The sequence below is a fragment of the Mustela lutreola genome, chromosome 1 (assembly GCF_030435805.1).
Source record: "Mustela lutreola isolate mMusLut2 chromosome 1, mMusLut2.pri, whole genome shotgun sequence".
Taxonomy (NCBI): Eukaryota; Metazoa; Chordata; class Mammalia; order Carnivora; family Mustelidae; genus Mustela; species Mustela lutreola.
In genome coordinates this window covers 127,672,131-127,695,234 of record NC_081290.1, presented here as the reverse complement: position 1 = coordinate 127,695,234, position 23,104 = coordinate 127,672,131, and the positions used below count along the sequence as shown (strand labels likewise).

General features: G+C 34.1%; 1 protein-coding gene across 3 annotated transcripts in view; it reads right to left on the bottom strand.

The window, feature by feature from the left end:
* Positions 1-23,104, bottom strand: part of GLRB (glycine receptor beta) — a 107,041-nt gene that overhangs the window by 24,005 nt on the left and 59,932 nt on the right. For all 3 annotated transcript variants that reach the window (XM_059173924.1, XM_059173906.1, XM_059173915.1), the window contains exons 5-8: positions 16,274-16,503; positions 16,061-16,143; positions 14,350-14,490; positions 9,334-9,486 (exon numbers count right to left, since the gene is read on the bottom strand). In XM_059173924.1, coding sequence (XP_059029907.1) covers positions 9,334-9,486; positions 14,350-14,490; positions 16,061-16,143; positions 16,274-16,503 — 607 coding nt within the window. The remainder of the gene's footprint in view (positions 1-9,333; positions 9,487-14,349; positions 14,491-16,060; positions 16,144-16,273; positions 16,504-23,104) is intronic.

Genomic DNA, 23,104 nt, shown 5'->3' with positions numbered 1-23,104 from the left:
TGAGTTGTAGAAGTCTTTGTATATTTTGGATATTAGCATATCATATGATATGATAATATATCATATCATATGATAACATATCAGATATATGATTTGCAATTATTTTCTCCAATTCAGTAGGTTATTTTTTCATTTTAATTGATGGTTTCCTTTGCTGTGCAGAAGCTTTTTAGTTTGATACAGTCCCATTTTTTATTTATGCTCTTGATGTCAGACTCAAAAAATCATCACCAAGACCTATGTCAAGGAGCTTACCACCTGTTTTCTGTTAAAAGATTATGGTTTCAGGTCTAATACTTAGTCTTTAATCCATTTGGCATTAATTTTTGCACATGTATAAGACAGTGGTCCAGTTTGCAGGTGACTGTCCAATTTTCCCGGCACTACTGAGGAGACTGTCCTTCCCCAGCTGTATATTTTTGGCTCTGCCATCGTAAATTAATTGACTATATATGCATGGTTTTTTTCTAGGCTCTCTATTTTGTTTCATTAATCTGTGTATCTATTTTTCATGTCAATACCATAATGTTTTAACTGCTATAGCTTTGTAGTATAGTTTGAAATCAGGGAGTGTGGATACCTTTAGTTTTGCTTTTCTTTGTCAAGACTTGTCTGGCTATTCAGGATTTTTTTGTAACTACATACAAATTTTAGGATTATTCTATTTCTGAGAAAAATGCTATTGGAATTTTGATAGAGATTCCACTGAATTTGTACACTGCTTGGAGTAATATAGACATTTTAACAATATTAATCTTCTAATCCATGGGTATGGAATATCTTTCCATTTTTTTGCATTGTCTTCAATTTTTTTAATAACATGTAGTTTTCAGTATATAGCTCATTTATATCCTTTGTTAAATTTATTCCTAAATATTTTATACTTTTTAATGCAATTGCAAATAGGATTTTCTAAATCTCTTTTATAGTTCATAATTAGCATAAAGAAACACAGCAGATTTTTATGTGTTGAATTTGTACCTTGCAACTATACTGAATTCATTTATTAATTCTAGCCATTTTTTGATGGAGTGTTCAGGGTTTTCTGTATATAATATGTCATCTGCAAATAGTGACAGTTTAATTCTTCTTTTCTAATTTAGATGTTTTTTATTTCTTTTTCTTGCCTAATTGCTCTGTGTAGGACTTCCAATACTATGTTAAATAAAAATAGCAAGAGTGGATAACCTTGTCTTATTCCTGATCTTAGATAAAAAGCTTTCAGCTTTACATTGTTGAGTATAAATGTTGACTGTGGGCTTGTTACATATGGGTTTTATTATGTTGAGGTACAGTCTCTCTATATCTACTTTCTTGGGAGCATATTTTTAAATCATAAATGAAACTTAAATGTATCAAATGCTTTTTCTGTATCTACAGGTCATAGGGGTTTTATCATTCATTTTGTTAATGTGGTGTATCACACTGACCAATGTAGAGATGTTGAATCATTCTTGCATCTCTGGAAAGAATTTCACTTGATCATGGTGTATGATCATTTTAATGTACTCTTAAATTAGATTTGCTAGTATTTTGTTGAGTATTTTTGCATGTGTATTCACCAGGAATATTTGCCTGTAATCTTTTTAGTGTGTGGCATTTTTGTCTGTTTTTGGTACCAAAGTAATGTTGACCTTGTTAAATGTTTGGAAGAATTCTTCTGTTTTCTATTTTTTGGAAAAGTTTGGGAAAAACGTTAAATGTTTGAAATAACTCGCCAGTGATGCTGTCCAGTCTAGGACTTTTGCTTTTGGGGAGGTTTATGATTATTGATTCAATCTCCTTGCTGGTAATCCATCTGTTTGAATTTGCTATTTTATTATGATTGGGATTGGTAGGTTGTATGTTTATCCATTTCCTCTAGGCTATCTGTTTATTGGTTCCTAATAGTCTCTTGTGACCCTTCATTTTTGTTGATAACAGTTGTAACATCTCTTTTTTCCTGATTTTAGTGATCTGAGCATTTTCTCTTTCTTTCTATGTGAATCTAGCTAAATTTGTTTGTTTTCAAAGAGACAGCTTTTAGTTTCATTGATCTTTTTTCTTGTCCTTTTCATCTCCATTTATTTCTACTATCATCTTTATTTCCTTCCATCTACTTACTTCTGACTTCATTTGTTCTTCTTTTTTATAGTTCCTACAGGCATAAAGTTGGGTTGTTTATATGAGATTTCTCTTGTTTCTTGAAGTAAGCATTTATCACTATGAACTTCCCTCTTAAAAGTACATTTGTTACATCTATAAATTTTGGTATGTTACCTTTCATTTTCATTTGTCTCAAGGTATTTTTAATTTCTCTTTTGATTTTTTGACCCATTGGTTGTTCAGTTGCATGCTGTTTAATATCCAGAAATGTGTCAATTTTGAAGTTTTCTTTGTGTAATTAATTTCTAATTTCAGGGACACCTGGGGCACTCAGTTGGTTAAACTTCCAACACTTGGTTTGGGCTCAGGTCATGACCAGAGCCATGGGACTGAGCCCTGTGTCAGGCTCTGTGCTCAGTAGGGAATATGCTTCAGATTCTCTCTCCCCCTCTCCCTCTGCCCCTTCCCCCCACTCACATGCACATGCACTCTCTCTTTCAAATAAAGAAATCTTTGTAATTTCTTGTGTAATACCATTGTGGTTTGAAAAACTGCTTGATGTGACTTCGATCCTCTTAAATTTATTAAAACTTGTTTTTCAGCCTAACATATGATCTATCTTGGAAAATGCTCTATGTACACCTGAGAATATGTATTCTGCTGCTCTTAGATGCAATATTCTGTATCTGTTAAGTCCATATGTTCTAACATGCTGCTTAAGGCTGATGTTTATTGATCTTCTGTCTGGATGTTCTATCCATTGGTATAAATGGGGCATTAGAGTCTCCTTCTATTATGTATTGCTATCTATTTCTCCCTTTAAGTCTGTGAATATTTGCTTTATATATTTATGTGCTCCTATGCTGGGTGCATAAATATTTACAAATATTATGTTCTCTTGTTGGGTTGGCCTCTTTGTCATAATGTAATGCCCTTCTTTGTCTCATTATAGTCTCCTTTTTTTAAAAAAGAATTTATTTATTGGAGAGATAGTGAGAGAGAACATGAGTGGGATGAGAGGCAGAGGGAGAAGCAGACTCCCCACTGAACAGGGGGCCTGATGCAGTGCTTGATCCTAGGACTCTGGGATCATGACCTGAGCCAAAGGTGGACACTTAACCGACTGAGCCACCCAGGTGACCCTACAGTCTGTATTTAAAAATCTATTTTGTTGGGGCACCTGGGTGGCTCAGTGGGTTAAATCCTCTGCCTTCGGCTCAGGTCATGATCCCAGGGTCCTGGGATCGAGCCCCACATCGGGCTTTCTGCTCAGCAGAGATCCTGCTTCCTCCTCTCTCTCTGCCTGCCTCTCTGCCTCCTTGTGATCTCTGTATGTCAAATAAATAAATAAAATCTTTAAAAAAAATCTATTTTGTTAATGTAAGTATAGCTACTCCAGTTTTGTTTCCATTTGAATGGAATATCTTTTTATTAAAGTACCATGATACATTAAATCATACATTAAAGTAATAAGATTTCCTTTTTAGATAAAATCACAAATATGTAATGGTTTAATAACAGAGCTTCCAAATACATGAAGCATAATTTTTATAGTGTAAAATATTTAATAACTCTCTCACCAATAGCTATAAAAATAACTAGACAAAAGACACAAAAGACTTCAATAGTACTATCAATCAACTTGACTCCATTGATATTTACAGAACACTACACCCAATGATGACAAATATACTTTTCAAGTGAACATGGTATAGTTACCAGGAGACATATACTGGTCTGGGCCATAAAAAACAGTTCCGATAAACAAAAGTTTGAAATCATATTCTGACAAAATCAGAAAGCATTAAAATAAAATTAAAATCATGTTCCAGTACTTACTAAAACTCTAAATATTTGGAAATCAAACAAAATCCATAAGCCAAGAAGAAATCACAAAAAAAAAAACAGAAAATATTTTTAACAGAAAGAAGATGAAAAAATATATATCAAAATTTTGTGAATAGTAGCTAAAGTAGTGCTTATAGGGATATTAATAACTTTAAATGCTCATCTAGGAAAAAAAAATCTAAAAATGATCTGAGTTCCCACTTTCAGCATCAAAAATATCCAATTAAATTCAAACTAATTAAAAAAAGAATTTAATAAAGAGCTAAAAATCAACAAAAAGGAAAATAGAAGAGATAAATGAAACGAAATCTGAGATTTTAAAAATGTCAAGAAATGGGCAAGCTTTTAGCTAGAATGATTAAGAATAAAGAGAATTCACAATTTAACAATATCAGGAACAAAATCTGGAATACCACAACAGCCAGACATTAAAGGGATAAAGAAATATTATCAACATATTTTTGTGCTAATAATTTTTGCAACTCATGTAACATCTAGAAATCAATCAATATAATTCACCAAAATAAATATGAAAACCCATCTAAATACTTAAATACATGCATAAAAAGTATTTGGCAAAATTCAATCAAATTTAAACTCAATCCAAATTCAATCAAATTTTATCATACATGTTAAAAAAAAAAAAAAAACTCTGAGCCAACTAGAGAGAAAATGGAATCTATGCAACCCAATTAAGACAGCTACAAAAAATCTACAGCTACTACCACACCCAATAATGAGTGGCTCAGTTATTTCTACCCAGAAACAGGAATAACCCCTGTCTCAACAATTCTATTCAACATTACACTAGAGAACTACAATAAGGTGAGAAAATTAAATGTTAGGGAGTATGTGAAGCAAATGATACCATCTTTTTGATAAACTCTATAGTAGTATTTCATAAAAGAAAAACATATTTTGATATCATCTCACACCTGTCAGAATGGCTAAAATCAAAAACACAAGAAACAACAAGTGAGGTTGTGGTGAGGATGTGGAGAAAAAAGAGCTCTTTTATACTGTTGGTGGGAATGCAAACTGGTGCAACCACTGTGGAAAACAGTAAGGAGGTTCCTCAAAAAATTAAAAATAGAACTACCCAGAATTACATCCAGTAATTACAGTACCAGGTATTTACCATAAAAATACAGAAACACTATTTCAAAGGGATATATGTTCCTCATGTTTATTACAGCATTATTTGCGATAACCAAATTATGGAAGCAGTCCAAATATCCATCCATAGATGAATAAAGAAAATGTGGTATGTATGTGTATGCATATACCACATATAAACCCGTACATACACACATGTAAACATACCATGAAATATTATTCAGACATAAAAATTATGAAATTGCCATTTACAACAATATAGATTGAGCTAGAAATTCTAATGTTAAGCAAAATAAGTCAGAGAAGGACAAATGCTATACATATATATATATGCTATTCACATGTGGAATTTAAGAAATTTAAGAAACAAAACAAATGAGCAAAATTAAAAAAAAAAAAAACAGAAAGAGACAAATTAAAAAACAGACTCTTAACTATAGAGAACAAAGTGATGGTTACTAGAGGCGACAAGGATGGGGGATGTGTAAAATAGAGTGAAGGAGATTAAGAGTACACTTATGATGAGCACTGAGTAATGTATAGAAGGGCTGAATCACTACATTGTACATCTGAAACTAAAACATGGAATATTTACTATCAGGCCTTTTACAGGAGTGTGCTGATCCCTGGAACAAATCCACTTTGTCCTAGCAAAGTCCAGTCTGTGCACCAGATCTCATCCCCTCTCAATTCTCAAGGATTCTGCTCCTACACTTCTTCCAGCTCTCATTTTTTCCTTTGTTAATGCTTGTTTTCCACCAAAAATAAACATAATATGATTTTGTCCACCTTAAAAACAAAACCCCAAAACCTGTCAACTCCTATTCCCACCCCAGCTATTTCCCTATTCTCTTTTTCTTTTCACAGTTAACAATCTCCAATGGGTTGTTTATACTGGATGCCAATAGTTCCTCCCCTCCTATTCTCACTTGAAGTAACTCCAGCCAAGCTTTCCTCTTGTCACTCTATGGAAACTGTCCTTATCATGGACACCAGTGACTTCCTCAGGCTGCTGAATCCAATGACAATATTTAGCCCCAAATTTACTTGGTTTACAAGCAGCTTAACTGATCACTCCCTTCACCTAGAAATGCTTTCTCCATTTGGCTCCCAGGAAGCTACATCATGTTGGTTGTCACTCATCTTCTCAGTCTCAGGGGTTGAGTTCTGAGACGTCTTCTCTACCCATAATCCAGTCTCCCTTTAAAGATCATCTGTATGCTGATAAATCTGAAGTTCTTACCACCAGCCTTAATCTTTCCTAGAAACCCCAGTCTTGTATATCCAATTGAATTCCTGATAACTCTACCTAAAAGATATTTCAGACTTAACATGTCCAAAAAGAAGCTCCTGGTCTGTCCAACTTCTCAAACATACTTTGCCCACAGATTTTCCCATCTAATTTAGTGGCAGCTTCATCTTCCTGGCTTTTCAGCCAGAAAAACCCTTGAAGTCAGCCTTGAATCTGCTTTCTTAAATCCGACATACAACACATCTGCAAATCTCATTATGTCTACCATAACCATCATCTATTTATACGCGTCTCTACCCCCTAGCAATACTGTGATTGTTTCACCTGGATTACTAGAGCTTCCTAATAACTGCCTTCCCTGCTCCCACCCAAACCCCCTTTTAATGGGTTCTACACAAAGCAGACAAAGAGAATTTACTAAAATTTAAAGCAAATCACATGTAAAAGCCCTCAAGGTCTTCCCATTTCAGCCAAAATCATCAGAATGCCTTAGGAGATGTTACATGGTCTCCTTAATACTGCTGTCTTTCTGACCTCATCTACTAATCACACTTTCACTCATTCTGATCCAGCCACATTGGCCTTGGCATTCCCAAAAATATTCCAAGCATGCTCCTGCCTCAGGAATGCTGGACTTGATGATCACTATCCCAGCTTATTCTTTCCTAGATACACACAGTGATTCATTTCTTCACCTCTGTCACATTTTTATCCAATATCACTTCCTTCTGAGAAGTTCCTGACAAGCAGGCTGCTGTCCCTGAACTCTCTTAAATTGAAGTAGAGTTGACATACAATGCAATATTAGTTTTAGGTGTACAGTAAAGTGATTTGACAATTCTATTGAGTGTTCAATGCTCACCATGATTAAATGTATTCTGCCATCATACCTTGTTATTATAGTATTATGGACTATATTCCCTATGCTGTACTTCTTATCTCTAGGACTTATTTGTTCTATAACTGGAAGTTATATATCATCATCTTAGAGATTACATATTGTGCTTATTTGGTGTCTCTTTCTTTCCAAGAAAAAGTACACTCATTGAGGCTCAGTGTTTTTTTTTTTTTGTTTTATCTATTTTATCTATTTTCTATTTACTTTAACTATATGCCCACTTCTTGAACATTGCTTAGGACATAGTTGGTGCACAATAAATACTTGCTAAATGAATCTATTGTGTAAAAGTGCTTTATAAACTGTTATGTATAAATGAGGCATATTATTAACTCCTGAATGGGTAATAAGCACCTTCCACTCATATTTTCAATCTTCCAATTAACCCTTTGAGTAGTTTTACATCCCTATCGACATTTTAACAGAGTAGGCTTAAAGAGATTAGATCTGCTTGTTGTCCAAACTGTCATAGCTAGTAAGCAGAGAGCAGGAATTCAAATCCAGATTTAACGGAAGGGACTGACTTGCAACCATTAAGCATGTTTACTTCATACAACAGTTCCACTGGATATTAACTGGAAAGTTAAGGGACTTCATGACAGAAGTCTTGTAATAGATGGGGATTTACAGAGAAAAATCCTTCAAGAATATGTCAGGGATTGAAATGTCTCCAGAGTACTCTTGGAAGCCTGACATTTCAATTTATATCCCTGCATGATATTCCTAATAAGCAAAAAATTAACTATTTGGGGGAAATTCATGATATTTTTGACAAGTCTGACACAAATCTAGTTTTTTAGGAGTTTTATTCTCAGTACAGCATACTACATAGTTCATTCTCATCCCCTAAAGGAGTTAATCCTGGTTGTCTCTGTCTTCATTCCAGATACATAACCAGTCGGATGAAATTTCCCACATTTCTGGTTATTAAGATATAGATTTGGTCTCTGTGGCTCTTATTAAATACAAACCATCACATTTCTTACCCAGGTGAAACCGTCACTTTCATTGCTTCTTTCCTGGTTGCCTACTCTTTAAATTCTGTATTTCATTTAATTCCCCTACTCTGTCAGGAGGGAGATTTGCACAAGCTCTTTTCAATGGAAAAAAAAGTGCTGCAACCAGTCCCTAAGAGGCCAGATATACCACAGTCTTACCTATATAAGTTCCAGGTGATATTCAGAAAACACACACACACACATACACACACAGTAATGAAACATCTTAAAACATTATAAACAATCAAAATTTGTTATAACAATGTTCTTATTTTTAAGTTTAATCAATTCATCCATTAGAAGATCTCTTGATTATTTCATGAAGCAAAGACTTTTTCACCCCTATATAGACACAGTTTTCAAGACTGGCTGATGCTGTTTCTGTGTGGCAGAGCTTTAAAAGTAACAAATGGGGGAGCATGGATAACCATCTCTTCTTCTCCCTAGCCAGTCCTGATGATAGAGCACACAATAACTGATGTTTAAGAAAATGACATGAAGTCATGTTTAAAAAAATACACTGTACCACATATTCCCGGTTGAAGAGTATGGGATGGTATACAATATAATTTAGAAAGAGTCCCATCAAAATAGTTTTATGTTTAGTTTGGCACTCTTGGGGAGTTTAGATTTTAGTTATCTATGAAAATTATTTAATAATTATTGCATGAAAGTCAAAGTAGGATAGATTAACTGTTTAAAATACCCAAATATATGAAAAGGAAAAAAAAAAACTTGGTTTAATTATGGAGTTCATAAACATTGAGAAATTCTAGTTAAAGGTCAAGTTTTTTTTTTTTAAGATTTATTTATTTTATTCGACAGAGAGAGAGATCACAAGTATGTAGAGAGGCAGGCGGTGCGGGGGTGGGGAAGCAAGCTCCCTGCTGAGCAGAGAGCCCAATGTGGGGCTTGATCCCAGGACCCTGAGACCATGACCTGAGCTGAAGGCAGAAGCTTAACCCACTCAGCCACTCAGGTACCCTCAAGGTCAAGTTTTGAGGGAAGTCTAAAAACAGATGAGAATAAGGTTGCCTTCAATTCTAAAAGTCTATTTTAAAAGTGTTGAGTATATAGTGAGTTATGCAAGGACATAACTCGTTCCTGACACGAGAGAAAAGCACAGAATACTTTACCCAGGGGCACTCGGGCAGCACTTGCATCTGGGTTGATCCAGAAGGAGAGCCAGGAGAGAACCACTATCAGCAAGGTTGGGGCATAAACACCCATCATGTAAAAGCCAACCTGTCTCCTCAGGGTGAAGATGACTTCCACACAGGTATAGTACCCTTTTGGAAACAAACTTTATGTTAGAAATCAGAGGGGCCCACCTACCTACAACAGCAAAAACCAATAATGTACCTGTAAATTATAAGTCACTTCTATTTGAGACAGTTTCACAAAGTAAATTCCACAAAGAGAGTTTTCTCTTATAAATATATAATTTATTTGGTGTAAAGGTTGACATGATAGGACCCGTCTCACCTGACCTTTCACAACCTTATTATGATGTTGAGAAATAGATACCACATGCTGTTCCACTATGTCAGGGTCACAGCTTTTAAGTCTTTGTTCAGGCAATTGGCAATGAACTTAAACTTTTCATTACCCATGGGCACTGTCAGAGCAACTGATCTGAAGGAGTCATATAGGGAGCAGTAAATCAAAGTGGAACAAGTCTAAAAAGAAACATTCCACGACTATGTATTGTCAGTATAATTTTTCAGTTACATGTACCACTTCTTATCTAGAAAGCATAGCAGTCTACAATAACTCCTATGCATACTTAAACCTTAAAATATTAAGCATATTGTAAGTAAATCTTAGCAAGGATAAGAAATGCATGTTTTCAGGCTATAGAGATAAAATATTATACAGGATAGTTATCTGATATTCCTCTCAATTCTGTCCCATCTGCCATTCCAGGTGCTCAAACATGCTTTATGAGGGAAAGGACTTCATTGTCAGAAGCTGAGACAAAGAAATTGCCTTACAACGTAATTCTAGGGATGCCATGATACCAACTAGTCCCCCAAATTAATCACAAATTATGGGCAGCCTCATCAGAGCCTTTGCTGACTTGAGAAACAAAATAAGTGACAAGATATTCTTCTAGCACTGGAATAGAAGAGAGACTTCTAGATGTTTGAGACTTTTTTTTAAAAAATGCTTTAGTCCTTTCAGTTAGCAATTTAAATACAATAGTCAATGCTTGAAGTGCTTAATTTTGATAAAAATCTCATTTACCATTCAGAAAAAAGCAAGGCTATGTGCAAATAACAGAAAGTTAATATGTCTCCAATTGTGTTTAGCTTAAACACCAGTATTTCAAAATGCTAAAATAAATAAATGAATAAATAAATATAATAATTATGGGGAAAGGACAATATTATTTTTTTTGCTATTTTATATTTTAAAAGTAACATTTACTTAATTTTCCTAGTTAGGAAGAATATACACACTTCACTTCTAGCATTAGAACAATCTTCAAATTCATTCATTAATGATACCTATGGTGGTACTGGCACACAATAGGATCTTAAAAAATGTTAAATAAAAGAACAGCTATTCACATCCTCTTATTAAGTAGCTTAGACCAGAAATCTATCCTTTTCCCCATGTGAATTATAATCATTGCTAACTCTGAGAGATTAGAATATTGGGGCTAATGTAACAAAAATTAAGAACTGACTGGAACTGAAGTAAATTCTAATTATGCCAAATGTTTCCAAATTATATAAAACAAAACAAAACAAACAAAAAAACAAAAACAGCATGTTTGTCTTCTTTTTTATTTTAAGTACATTAAAAGTAGAAAATCAAGTTCATTTTATGTGTACCTAGTGCCTGTGAGATAGAGAACAATATGTATGTGTTTACTACATATTTTTAGGTACCCTAAATTGTCACAAATATTACAACAACTTACTCTAGGGTTGCTCACTCTAAAATGAATTTTGCATTCCATCCCACTACGTTTAAATAACAGCCTAAATAACAGGACTCCTATAGTCTGAAGCCGGTTTCCACCCCCTTCTTTTATGAAGGCACCCACTAGGGGAGCTTCCCAGGACTGGGATGAATTCGGCAATAAAATATATGCTTGGATATAATAGTGATTTGCTCCATAAACTTTTATGAGAAACATTTCTTGATCTTTTTTGATCTTTTCCTAGTACTGTTACATTTATGAGAGGCAGGTGGGCAGCTAATTGATATAAATGTTCATTGGCAAATTCAATTTACTTTCTATTTCCTGTGAGGTTTTATTTCACTATTATTCACTTAGGCTTTCAATTTAAGTATTTCTGTATACTTGTTTTCCTATCCATCTCTCCACCTCTGTAACATCTATAATTATAAAATAACTGTAATTTTTAATAAAGTTAAAGCCAAATCATCATTTCTGATTATTTCTGTACTAGTTAAAGAAAATACTGTCCATCATTTTATAAATGTTGCTGTCTATATCATTTTCACTATTTTACATATTAGGCATTCATATATTTAGAAGTTTCCATATTTATAAATACATATCTAAATATTATCCAAGTATTAAAATGTTTTACTTATATTCATATGATGACTCATGTAAACACTGATAACATGCTTATTGAAACACAGTAAATGACAATTATCATTATGTTAGACATAAGTTCTTTTATCGTTATTTTGTGTAGCTAATGAGAGATCAGCGACTTACTTAAAACAGCTCAAAAAGGACTACAAAAAACTTTCATGTTTATAATCTTGAGTAACCTCTCAAGCACAAAAGGATCTTATTTATTTTATGTGTGTACCATATTAGAATATAGATCTATAAAAAGACAGAGATATCTCCTTTATTTCTTGTTGCATCCCCAATGAAGGTTTTTAGATGTAGGACTTAAAGGTAAAAAAAATAGGTTAAAAAAAAAAAAGCACCCAGGATTTTCAATGCTATCTCATAATTTTATGCTATTACATAAAATCGGAAATAAAATTACTAGCTTTATTTTCATCTTTAGACAAAGCTTAAAACTTCAATAAGGTCATTTCTAATTTCTCAAAACAATTTTGAGCCTATTCATTTTGAAATATTAACCATATAATCTAGATATGGATAACTATTTGCAAAGTGTAGGAGGACTGACTTCACAGGTAGTATAGCAATGTCAGACTCACTATTCCAGTCATCACTCAGTAACTATATGACTTGGGTAAGTTTCTTTGGTCTATTATCCTAACATGTAAAAAAGGGAAAATAAAAGTACTGAATGCATAGGGTGGTTGTGAGAATTAAAATAGAGTTCCTGCAGAGCACTTAAAATAATGCCTAACAAACAGTAAGAAATCCAAAAGCTATCTACCAAATATGTGTTTCTAAACAACAATCCGAAAAGGATTGTCCTTGGCTTTCAAGCTTTTTTTTTTCTTTTTTCTTTTTTTTCCATTACTAGGTGACCTGTCAAAGTTTCTAAACACGGTAGTGCATTTCCCTTAATTTGAGTGAGTACAGAGAAAAGGAGTACAGTTCTTCATGCAGCAGCTGACATTGATTTGCCTGCAACTTTCCACAAGTCCCTCAATCACTGTGCTCCTCAGTTATTTTCTGTGTTAAATAAAGGAACTGGTTCAGAACTGTCAATAAGATCACTAAAAGTCCATGTATCCAAATCATACATGAGTGTTTTGATGGTCAAATTTTTTGAGAGTTCTCAGGTTTTCCTTTTTAAAAAACTTTATAATTTCTTTTAGCAGTGTATTTGTTTTTTATCTCTCTTGTTCTAATATACTATAAACTCTATAACAGAAGGAGCTATTTATATATAAATGCTATATAATCCATTAAATTATGTGAGTGTCAATGACAACAGATGCTCAAACTAACTTTATCTCCAAGTTGCCTAAGTGTTGCATTTACTGTAGCCCTGTAAATGTGTCAAAGTTCACTCTGCCTTTTTTTCGTATTATATTTTGTCTTTGATGATGCCATGATGGCAGCATTATAAACTCAAACATCTGATCTCCCCGAATCCTACACAATTACAGTATACATTTTTATTTTTGCAAGTCAACATAAATGTTACAATACATTAAATTATACCTATTTCTCTATCTCACTTTTTAAGATTTATTTATTTATTTATTTATTTAAGAGAGATTGAGAGTGAAAGAGCAGCTGTGGGTTGTTGGGGGGTGGGCAGAGATAGTCTCAAGGTGACTCCCTCCTGAGTACAGAGTTCTACACCACCTTGATCTCAGGATTCTAGCCAAAATCAACTGTTGGGCACTTAACCAACTGACCCACCCAGATGCTCCTAATTATATCTATTTCTGAACACCTTTGTCATATCTTTGTTTACTTCCTCATAGAAAATTAGAATTGCATAATTCAAAATTGAAATGATTAGCTTGAAAATAATGAGCAAAATTCAATCAGCCTTTTATGTATATTACTATAGGAAAAGCCATTATATTTAATAACAAACCCTCAATAACTATAACGGTCAGTTGTGACTCAAATGTTGTATATGAATCATATTATTAAAGTATTGATTAGTGGGTATATTTTCATTTCTGCAAAGCTTGAAGTAATGTAGTGAATGAGGTTAATTTGTTGTGCTTTTCACAATTAGCATTCCATAACCTAGGCCAACAATATTATACAGGCAATATTAACTGATGCCCCGTTATTCTCCACACTTTCCGCTTCCTGCGTAGCATAAAGATCAGTGCTTTCTGTAACTAAGAATATGGGTCAACCAACATCTAAACCTGCCTAAAAGACAGGAGACAAGTGTGTATGGACTACATTCATCAAATCCATGATGTTTGGTCCCAAACTGAAACTTGCCAGAAAAAGAGTTTCTTGGCAACACCTAAGAAAACTATTGCCTGGGAGAGTTCATATTACTAAAATAAAAAATTGAAAACCTCTTGTTATGTAGTTACATAAAAGCAAAACTATGTAGTAATAAACATTTTTAAGAACTTTAGTGAATGTCATTTTATGAAAGATTTAAATATATGAAGGTAAAGATAAACTACTTATAAATACTGAACTCACTATTTAAATAATTTTCTTCTATTCTGTTCCTGATATATGTTAAAATTGAAACAAACCTTTGAAACAGGACTTAGTTTTGTTTAATTCAAAGAATATTACTTACCAGTGCCTTTATAGTATTTTGTACAGTTGCCATATTCTATATCTTCTTTTTTAATATCAAACTGAGGCAAGGCGATTTTTTCTAACTGAACAGGATCCCCTGACTGCCAGATAAATCGTAAATCATCAGTTGTATAGCCAACTATAAACAAAAGTAAATAAAAATATTAGTTTGAAAGGTAATTAATATTTTCTTAATATTTTAAGAATCCAATTATTACACACATAAATGGTAAAAGAACAGGTCATTCTTCTTTGAAACTCTTGTTAAAAATGCAGAGATAAAATCTATGGCTATCAATGAAAACAGTAGCACAAATTTACAGATAATTGGCTTAAAGAAAGAACAAACCAAAACAATGAGCATATGGTACACAGTTACAATCTCACTGCCTCCTATATAGTAGCATACTTTGCTATGTCAGATTTCAGAGCTGTCATCAATAAAAAGTAAATAAGTCATACTAGCTTTCTGAATATATTCAGAATAAACTCATTCACAATTATACAATATACTACCTGAAAATTTAAAAAAAAAAAAAAAACCCTAAGCGCAAATCACTTATATTTTTGAAGAAATAACTACAAACTTCCCTAAGGGAGTTGCATTGCACAGGAAAGCAGGAAAACAGTCTCTCAAGTGGACATCATTACTAAATGTGAAAGCACATATTTGGGGTTTAGGTAATATGGCTACAACTCAAGGATCCTATGGGGTTTTACAGCATATCATAGCCTACCATTCAACTATAAGTACTTGGATTTTTCAAAGCAATACTTCAGTGCATCTGACAATAGATTTGAATATAAATACCCACTTGGAATTTCCTACACAAATACATAATAACACAGACATAAATGGATACAACACACAAAAACGTACATACATACATACACTTACATCTGCAAAATCTCAATTTATACTTAGAAAGCACTTGAGATTGTTCAGATTTAGGTTCCAGCTTCAGTAAATTTTTTTTTAAACAGCAGATAACCACAAAGTAACTTTAAAGCATATCATCTAGCAAGTGTATATATATTTTACAAGGCTATTCTTTATTTTTTTGCTGAGAGAGTTCATTGAATATAGGTCTTCAGGCTAAGACTTCCTTATTTTAGTGTTAGTTTTTCAAGTTTTATGTCCTCCTTTTATTTTCAAAGGATAAGCATGATTAGCAAATTAATTGGTATATTTTAAAGATAATTATTTCAATAATTATTTCAGTTAATATACCTTATGCCTTAATGTGGTATATCTTTCATGAAGTGAAAAACATATGATCATAGAAACACAAAAATCCCAATTTTGCAAAAAAAAAAAAACTTTTTAGACAATCCACAGAAAATGACTACTTGGTAGGATTTAGGTGCTGTTTTTTAATATTTTCAAATTTTATGATCTGAACATGTGGCTTTAACAGTAGAACAATTATTAAGATATGATTTTCTCCTTTATTTATATTATCAATTCAAATGATGATGGCAGTTGGAACAATTAGGCAGTGTACACCTACACAACTGAAAGCAAAACCTAGCACCCAAAAGATGTGTCTATCTTAGTAATTACTAGAGTAAAAGAATAACAATTATCCTAAATAAATTATTCTACTATTTGTAATAAAAAGCATTAGTTTGACCATTGTTAGGAATGTACTGGTTAGAGATTTTAAGAATTTGTATTCCTATTGTCACTTAGGGTCTCATTTACATACAGCTCTCCAGTTGCATCTTGCAACGTTGTGTATCCATGGGAAACAAGGTCAAGTCCAAAGGGCATGAAAGAGTAATAGATAACCTGAAAGTAGAAACAGAGGTCTTAGATGTCACTTAATGTGTTTGTCTGTGATAATCTGAATTTATACACACACACACACACACACACACACACACACACGTAGGGCTGTACAAATATTATTAAAGAGTACCTCATGCTGACAAGAACATCTCCATCACGAAAAATAAAAAGAAGGATATTTTCCTGGGTCACATCATGAAAATTGGCACTTTTTTCATTTGCGAAAAATAAGTCAGGTTTCCATAGACATTTGTACATTGTGGGATCCACCGTCAGTGCATCCGAGCCCCGAAAATCACTAGGGAGCTTCAGCCTGGGATCATTCCATTTCTGTCTCAAGAAGATGTTAACTCTATAGTCCTGGAAAAAAGTTGTGTGCATGTGTGTGTTTACTGCTATTTGAAAGAATATATTCAGCACCAGAATGAAAAGAGTTTCAGTGATAAGCAGCACAGATATTTTTATTCTCCCTCCACCCAACAGGATCAAAACTGCTTGGTCAATAAATATAAAGACACCATTGTGTCTATTTAATAACTTTACAGAAATTTCCTTAGCACTTGTTAGCTCCGATATCAAAATATAACTTTACCAATAATTGCTTCACCTTTTTACAAATACCAGTTATGCCAGTTGGTTAAGTGATATTATCATATAAAATAAAAAATTTAAATAAAAAAAAACATGAGATTACTAAATATTGTCATTCTTCCTCCAAAAAAGTAGAATAAAATTTAATTAAAAATAGATAAGCAGCCAAGGAAAAATATTTCTACTTGCCTTTTACTAAGTAGCAAGCTATAAAAACAATATATAACATGTATATATGTCTATAACACATATACTTATCTACATATATGTAATAAGGAAAAGATAAACTATTCTTGACTACTCATGTGTATATGATTGTAGAGAGAATGTGAGAAAGTCAAATGAGACTTGCATCGTGCAAAACAGATTAAGTATATCAAAATTTGAGTTACGTTTATTTAAATAAGAAGAAAAATGTTTTGAAATCCACTAAAAAGCTGGCCATTTTACTTCAGTTTTTTGTCTATCTTCAAAAATACTCATTTTAAAACTTTGTAAAAATTGAATTATGTCAAGACATAGATATTAAGAATATGAGAACCTAGAAACATGTTTAGTAGCTTAATACATTTTATATCATCAGTGAAATGGGGGTCTGCCACAAATCAGATTGTTAGCATGTATGTACTTAGCACTGAGCATGGTGCTCAGGACTTTTGATTTTAATTTTACGTACTGCACTCAGAACATACACAGAAGTGCTCAAGGTAAAAATTGTTTTGGGCTTCAGCTTCCTTGCTTTCAGTCATTCAAAATTCACAAAATGCTGTCTATCTATAACCTTTCAACATGATGAAAATGAATCAAAAACCAAATAAGCAACTAGGAAGGAAGACATTATAGATCATCTTTTATTTAGTAATAAGAATAGATTTCTATGAAACCTAAGTGCACATGTTTTATGTATGTATAACATATAAAATAAAACATAATCAAGGAGTAGTAACTGTCCCAGTAAAAAAGCTTGGAAAATTTACTTTCTCACATGATCTTCAGACTCTGCATAATAACTGTAGAAGGGTAAGGTACATAGTAATGACATCCACATACTGAAGTATAGATAGTGAAATAAAATTTAAACTACCTACATCTCATAGCTACTCTAAACTTAAGATTTATTAAAAAAAATTCAACATGTATAATACAAATTGATTCTTAAAAATCATATGCAGATGATGCTAGAGGACCAAAGTCAAATAAATTAAAGATTATATAAGCTGGCACTGAACATATATGCAGCACTGATTAAAAAAAAGATAATATCTTTCTAATCAAATGAACATGGAATTAAGGAGGGAATAAAGGAGGCTTAGAACTCTGGAAAATAAAGAGCTGCATTGTACAACTATATGAACAGTCAAAATATACAACTATCTTAAAACTCATAATGGGACTTAATTGCTTCACATCTGACAGTGATTATGACAAAAAGAACTAACTCAGACGCATCCAAGACAAAGGCTTATCTACATCACATGGTGAGACTTCCAGAAGACCTCATCTTGCTTCCTGATGCAAGCTTTTTTCCATTCCAGGCAAACATGCATGGCCCTCCCCTTTAAAAAGAATACACATTAGGTTCAATTATTTTCTTTTTTCGAAAAAAGATTTGAGAGACAGAAAGAGAGCACACAAAGAGGGGTGCGGGGAAGAAGAGAGAGAATCTCAAGTAGACTCCCTGCTGAGCATAAAGCCCGATGTGGGGCTCCATCCCACGACCCTGAGATCATGACCTGAGCCAAAACCAAACCTGCAACACTGAACCCAATGGGCCACCTAGGTGCCCTGGGGTTTGATTTTCTAATAAGATACCAGTTACATTACCTTAGCTAAAGCACATGGTTGACATACACTTGACATTACTTTGAACACTTAACAGTATTCAACTTTAAATTATTTGCTAAAAAGCTTCCTTGGAATGACCTGCTTAAATTATCAGCATTCTAAAATTAGGTAAACTAAAGCTATTTTATTACCTTCTCTATGTACTGTGTCTTATCAAAAGGTATATCATCAAAAACTACATCTTTAATCTTCCATATTTAAAATGTGCATTCACAATGTCATGGTAAAATATACATCCTTAACCTGTTTGCAAAGATTAGTATTTAAAATAACCAGATGACTTTGCTATGTATCTGTAAACACATTATTAAAGCCATGACTCCTTACTTTGGTCATTACATGAAAATATACAAGGTAAGTTCTTCTATATGTAATTTCTCATTTGTTTATACATATATAACTATAATACAACTATTTAGGTATTTACTATGTGCTAGGCATATTTAGTCTAAGGCTTTGCAAAAAGAAATATATTCCTCAGAGTTTATACTAAAAATACTTTCCTGATTCTCTTATATGCTTCCTATTACAGGAAGGCAAGACTGAACTATCGTATCATTTTTTTAAAATATTTTATTTATTCATTTGACAGAGATCACAAGTAGGCAGAGAGGCAGGCAGAGAGAGAGAGGAGGGAGCAGGTTCCCTGCTGAGCAGAGAGCCTGATATGGGGCTTGATACCAGGACCCTGAGATCGTGACCTGAGCTTTAACCCACTGAGCCACCCAGGCGCCCCTCGTATCATATTTCTCTTTTCGCCTGGCAGCTACACCACTAAAGACTAAATTCTATAGCCAGTTTAGTTAATAATTTCTCTCCCATATCCTTGTATGACTATCACTGTGTGGCCCTTGCATATTTAGTCCTATTTCAATTATTACCTTGCATATTTTTGGTATTATGATACACCTAAAACATTTGACAGAAATACAGATGAATCAAAAGTCAAATAACAATTTAGGTATTGTCTTTTTTTTTTTTTTTTATTTTTTATAAACATATATTTTTATCCCCAGGTCTGTGAATCACCAGGTTTACACACTTCACAGCACTCACCAAATCACATACCCTTCCCAATGTCCATAATCCCACCCCCTTCTCCCCAACCCCCTCCCCCCGGCAACCCTCAGTTTGTTTTGTGAGATTAAGAGTCACTTATGGTTTGTCTCCCTCCCAATCCCATCCTGTTTCATTGATTCTTCTCCTACCCACTTAAGCCTCCATGTTGCATCACCACTTCCTCATATCAGGGAGATCATATGATAGTTGTCTTTCTCTGCTTGACTTATTTCGCTAAGCATGATACGCTCTAGTTCCATCCACGTTGTTGCAAATGGCAAGATTTCATTTCTTTTGATGGCTGCATAGTATTCCATTGTGTATATATACCACATCTTCTTGATCCATTCATCTGTTGATGGACATCTAGGTTCTTTCCATAGTTTGGCTATTGTGGACATTGCTGCTATAAACATTCGGGTGCATGTGTCCCTTTGGATCACTACATTTGTATCTTTAGGGTAAATACCCAATAGTGCAATTGCTGGGTCATAGGGCAGTTCTATTTTCAACATTTTGAGGAACCTCCATGCTGTTTTCCAGAGTGGCTACACCAGCTTGCATTCCCACCAACAGTGTAGGAGGGTTCACCTTTCTCCGCATCCTCGCCAGCATCTGTCATTTCCTGACTTGTTGATTTTAGCCATTCTGACTGGTGTGAGGTGATATCTCATTGTGGTTTTGATTTGTATTTCCCTGATGCCGAGTGATATGGAGCACTTTTTCATGTGTGTGTTCGCCATCTGGATGTCTTCTTTGCAGAAATGTCTGTTCATGTCTTCTGCCCATTTCTTGATTGGATTATTTGTTCTTTGGGTGTTGAGTTTGCTAAGTTCTTTATAGATTCTGGACACTAGTCCTTTATCTGATATGTCGTTTGCAAATATCTTCTCCCATTCTGTCAGTTGTCTTTTGATTTTGTTAACTGTTTCCTTTGCTGTGCAAAAGCTTTTGATCTTGATGAAATCCCAGTAGTTCATTTTTTCCCTTGCTTCCCTTGCCTTTTGCGTTGTTCCTAGGAAGATGTTGCTGCGGCAGAGGTCGAAGAAGTTGCTGCCCGTGTTCTCCTCAAGGATTTTGATGGATTCCTTTCGTACATTGAGGTCCTTCATCCATTTTGAGTCTATTTTTGTGTGTGGTGTAAGGAAATGGTCCAATTTCATTTTTCTGCATGTGGCTGTCCAATTTTCCCAGCACCATTTATTGAAAAGGCTGTCTTTTTTCCATTGGACCTTCTTTCCTGCTTTGTCGAAGATTAGTTGACCATAGAGTTGAGGGTCTATTTCTGGGCTCTCTATTCTGTTCCATTGATCTATGTGTCTGTTTTTGTGCCAGTACCATGCTGTCTTGATGATGACAGCTTTGTAATAGAGCTTGAAGTCCGGAATTGTGATGCCACCAATGTTGGCTTTCTTTTTCAATATCCCTTTGGCTATTCGAGGTCTTTTCTGGTTCCATATAAATTTTAGAATTATTTGTTCCATTTCTTTGAAAAAGATGGATGGTACTTTGATAGGAATTGCATTAAATGTGTAGATTGCTTTAGGTAGCATAGACATTTTCACAATATTTATTCTTCCAATCCAGGAGCATGGAACATTTTTCCATTTCTTTGTGTCTTCCTCAATTTCTTTCATGAGTACTTTATAGTTTTCTGAGTATAGATTCTGTGTCTCTTTGGTTAGGTTTATTCCTAGGTATCTTATGGTTTTGGATGCAATTGTAAATGGGATTGACTCCTTAATTTCTCTTTCTTCTGTCTTGCTGTTGTTGTAGAGAAATGCAACTGATTTCTGTGCATTGATTTTATATCCTGACACTTTACTGAATTCCTGTATAAGTTCTAGCAGTTTTGGAGTGGAGTCTTTTGGGTTTTCCACATATAGTATCATATCATCTGCGAAGAGTGATAATTTGACTTCTTCTTTGCCGATTTGGATGCCTTTAATTTCCTTTTGTTGTCTGATTGCTGAGGCTAGGACCTCTAGTACGATGTTGAATAGCAGTGGTGATAATGGACATCCCTGCCGTGTTCCTGACCTTAGCGGAAAAGCTTTCAGTTTTTCTCCATTGAGAATGATATTTGCGGTGGGTTTTTCATAGATGGCTTTGATGATATTGAGGTATGTGCCCTCTATCCCTACACTTTGAAGAGTTTTGATCAGGAAGGGATGTTGTACTTTGTCAAATGCTTTTTCAGCATCTATTGAGAGTATCATATGGTTCTTGTTCTTTCTTTTATTGATGTGTTGTATCACATTGACTGATTTGCGGATGTTGAACCAACCTTGCAGCCCTGGAATAAATCCCACTTGGTCGTGGTGAATAATCTTTTTAATGTACTGTTGAATCCTATTGGCTAGTATTTTGTTGAGTATTTTCGCATCTGTGTTCATCAAGGATATCGGTCTATAGCTCTCTTTTTTGGTGGGATCCTTGTCTGGTTTTGGGATCAAGGTGATGCTGGCCTCATAAAATGAGTTTGGGAGTTTTCCTTCCATTTCTATTTTTTGGAACAGTTTCAGGAGAATAGGAATTAGTTCTTCTTTAAATGTTTGGTAGAATTCCCCCGGCAAGCCGTCTGGCCCTGGGCTTTTGTTTGTTTGGAGATTTTTAATGACTGTTTCAATCTCCTTACTGGTTATGGGTCTGTTCAGGCTTTCTATTTCTTCCTGGTTCAGTTGTGGTAGTTTATATGTTTCTAGGAATGCATCCATTTCTTCCAGATTGTCAAATTTATTGCCGTAGAGTTGCTCATAGTATGTTCTTATAATAGTTTGTATTTCTTTGGTGTTAGTTGTGATCTCTCCTCTTTCATTCATGATTTTATTTATTTGGGTCCTTTCTCTTTTCTTTTTGATAAGTCGGGCCAGGGGTTTATCAATTTTATTAATTCTTTCAAAGAACCAGCTCCTAGTTTCGTTGATTTGTTCTATTGTTTTTTTGGTTTCTATTTCATTGATTTCTGCTCTGATCTTTATGATTTCTCTTCTCCTGCTGGGCTTAGGGTTTCTTTCTTGTTCTTTCTCCAGCTCCTTTAGGTGTAGGGTTAGGTTGTGTACCTGAGACCTTTCTTGTTTCTTGAGAAAGGCTTGTACCGCTATATATTTTCCTCTCAGGACTGCCTTTGTTGTGTCCCACAGATTTTGAACCGTTGTATTTTCATTATCATTTGTTTCCATGATTTTTTTTCAATTCTTCTTTAATTTCCCGGTTGACCCATTCATTCTTTAGAAGGATACTGTTTAGTCTCCATGTATTTGGGTTCTTTCCAAACTTCCTTTTGTGGTTGAGTTCTAGCTTTAGAGCATTGTGGTCTGAAAATATGCAGGGAATGATCCCAATCTTTTGATACCGGTTGAGTCCTGATTTAGGACCGAGGATGTGATCTATTCTGGAGAATGTTCCATGTGCACTAGAGAAGAATGTGTATTCTGTTGCTTTGGGATGAAATGTTCTGAATATA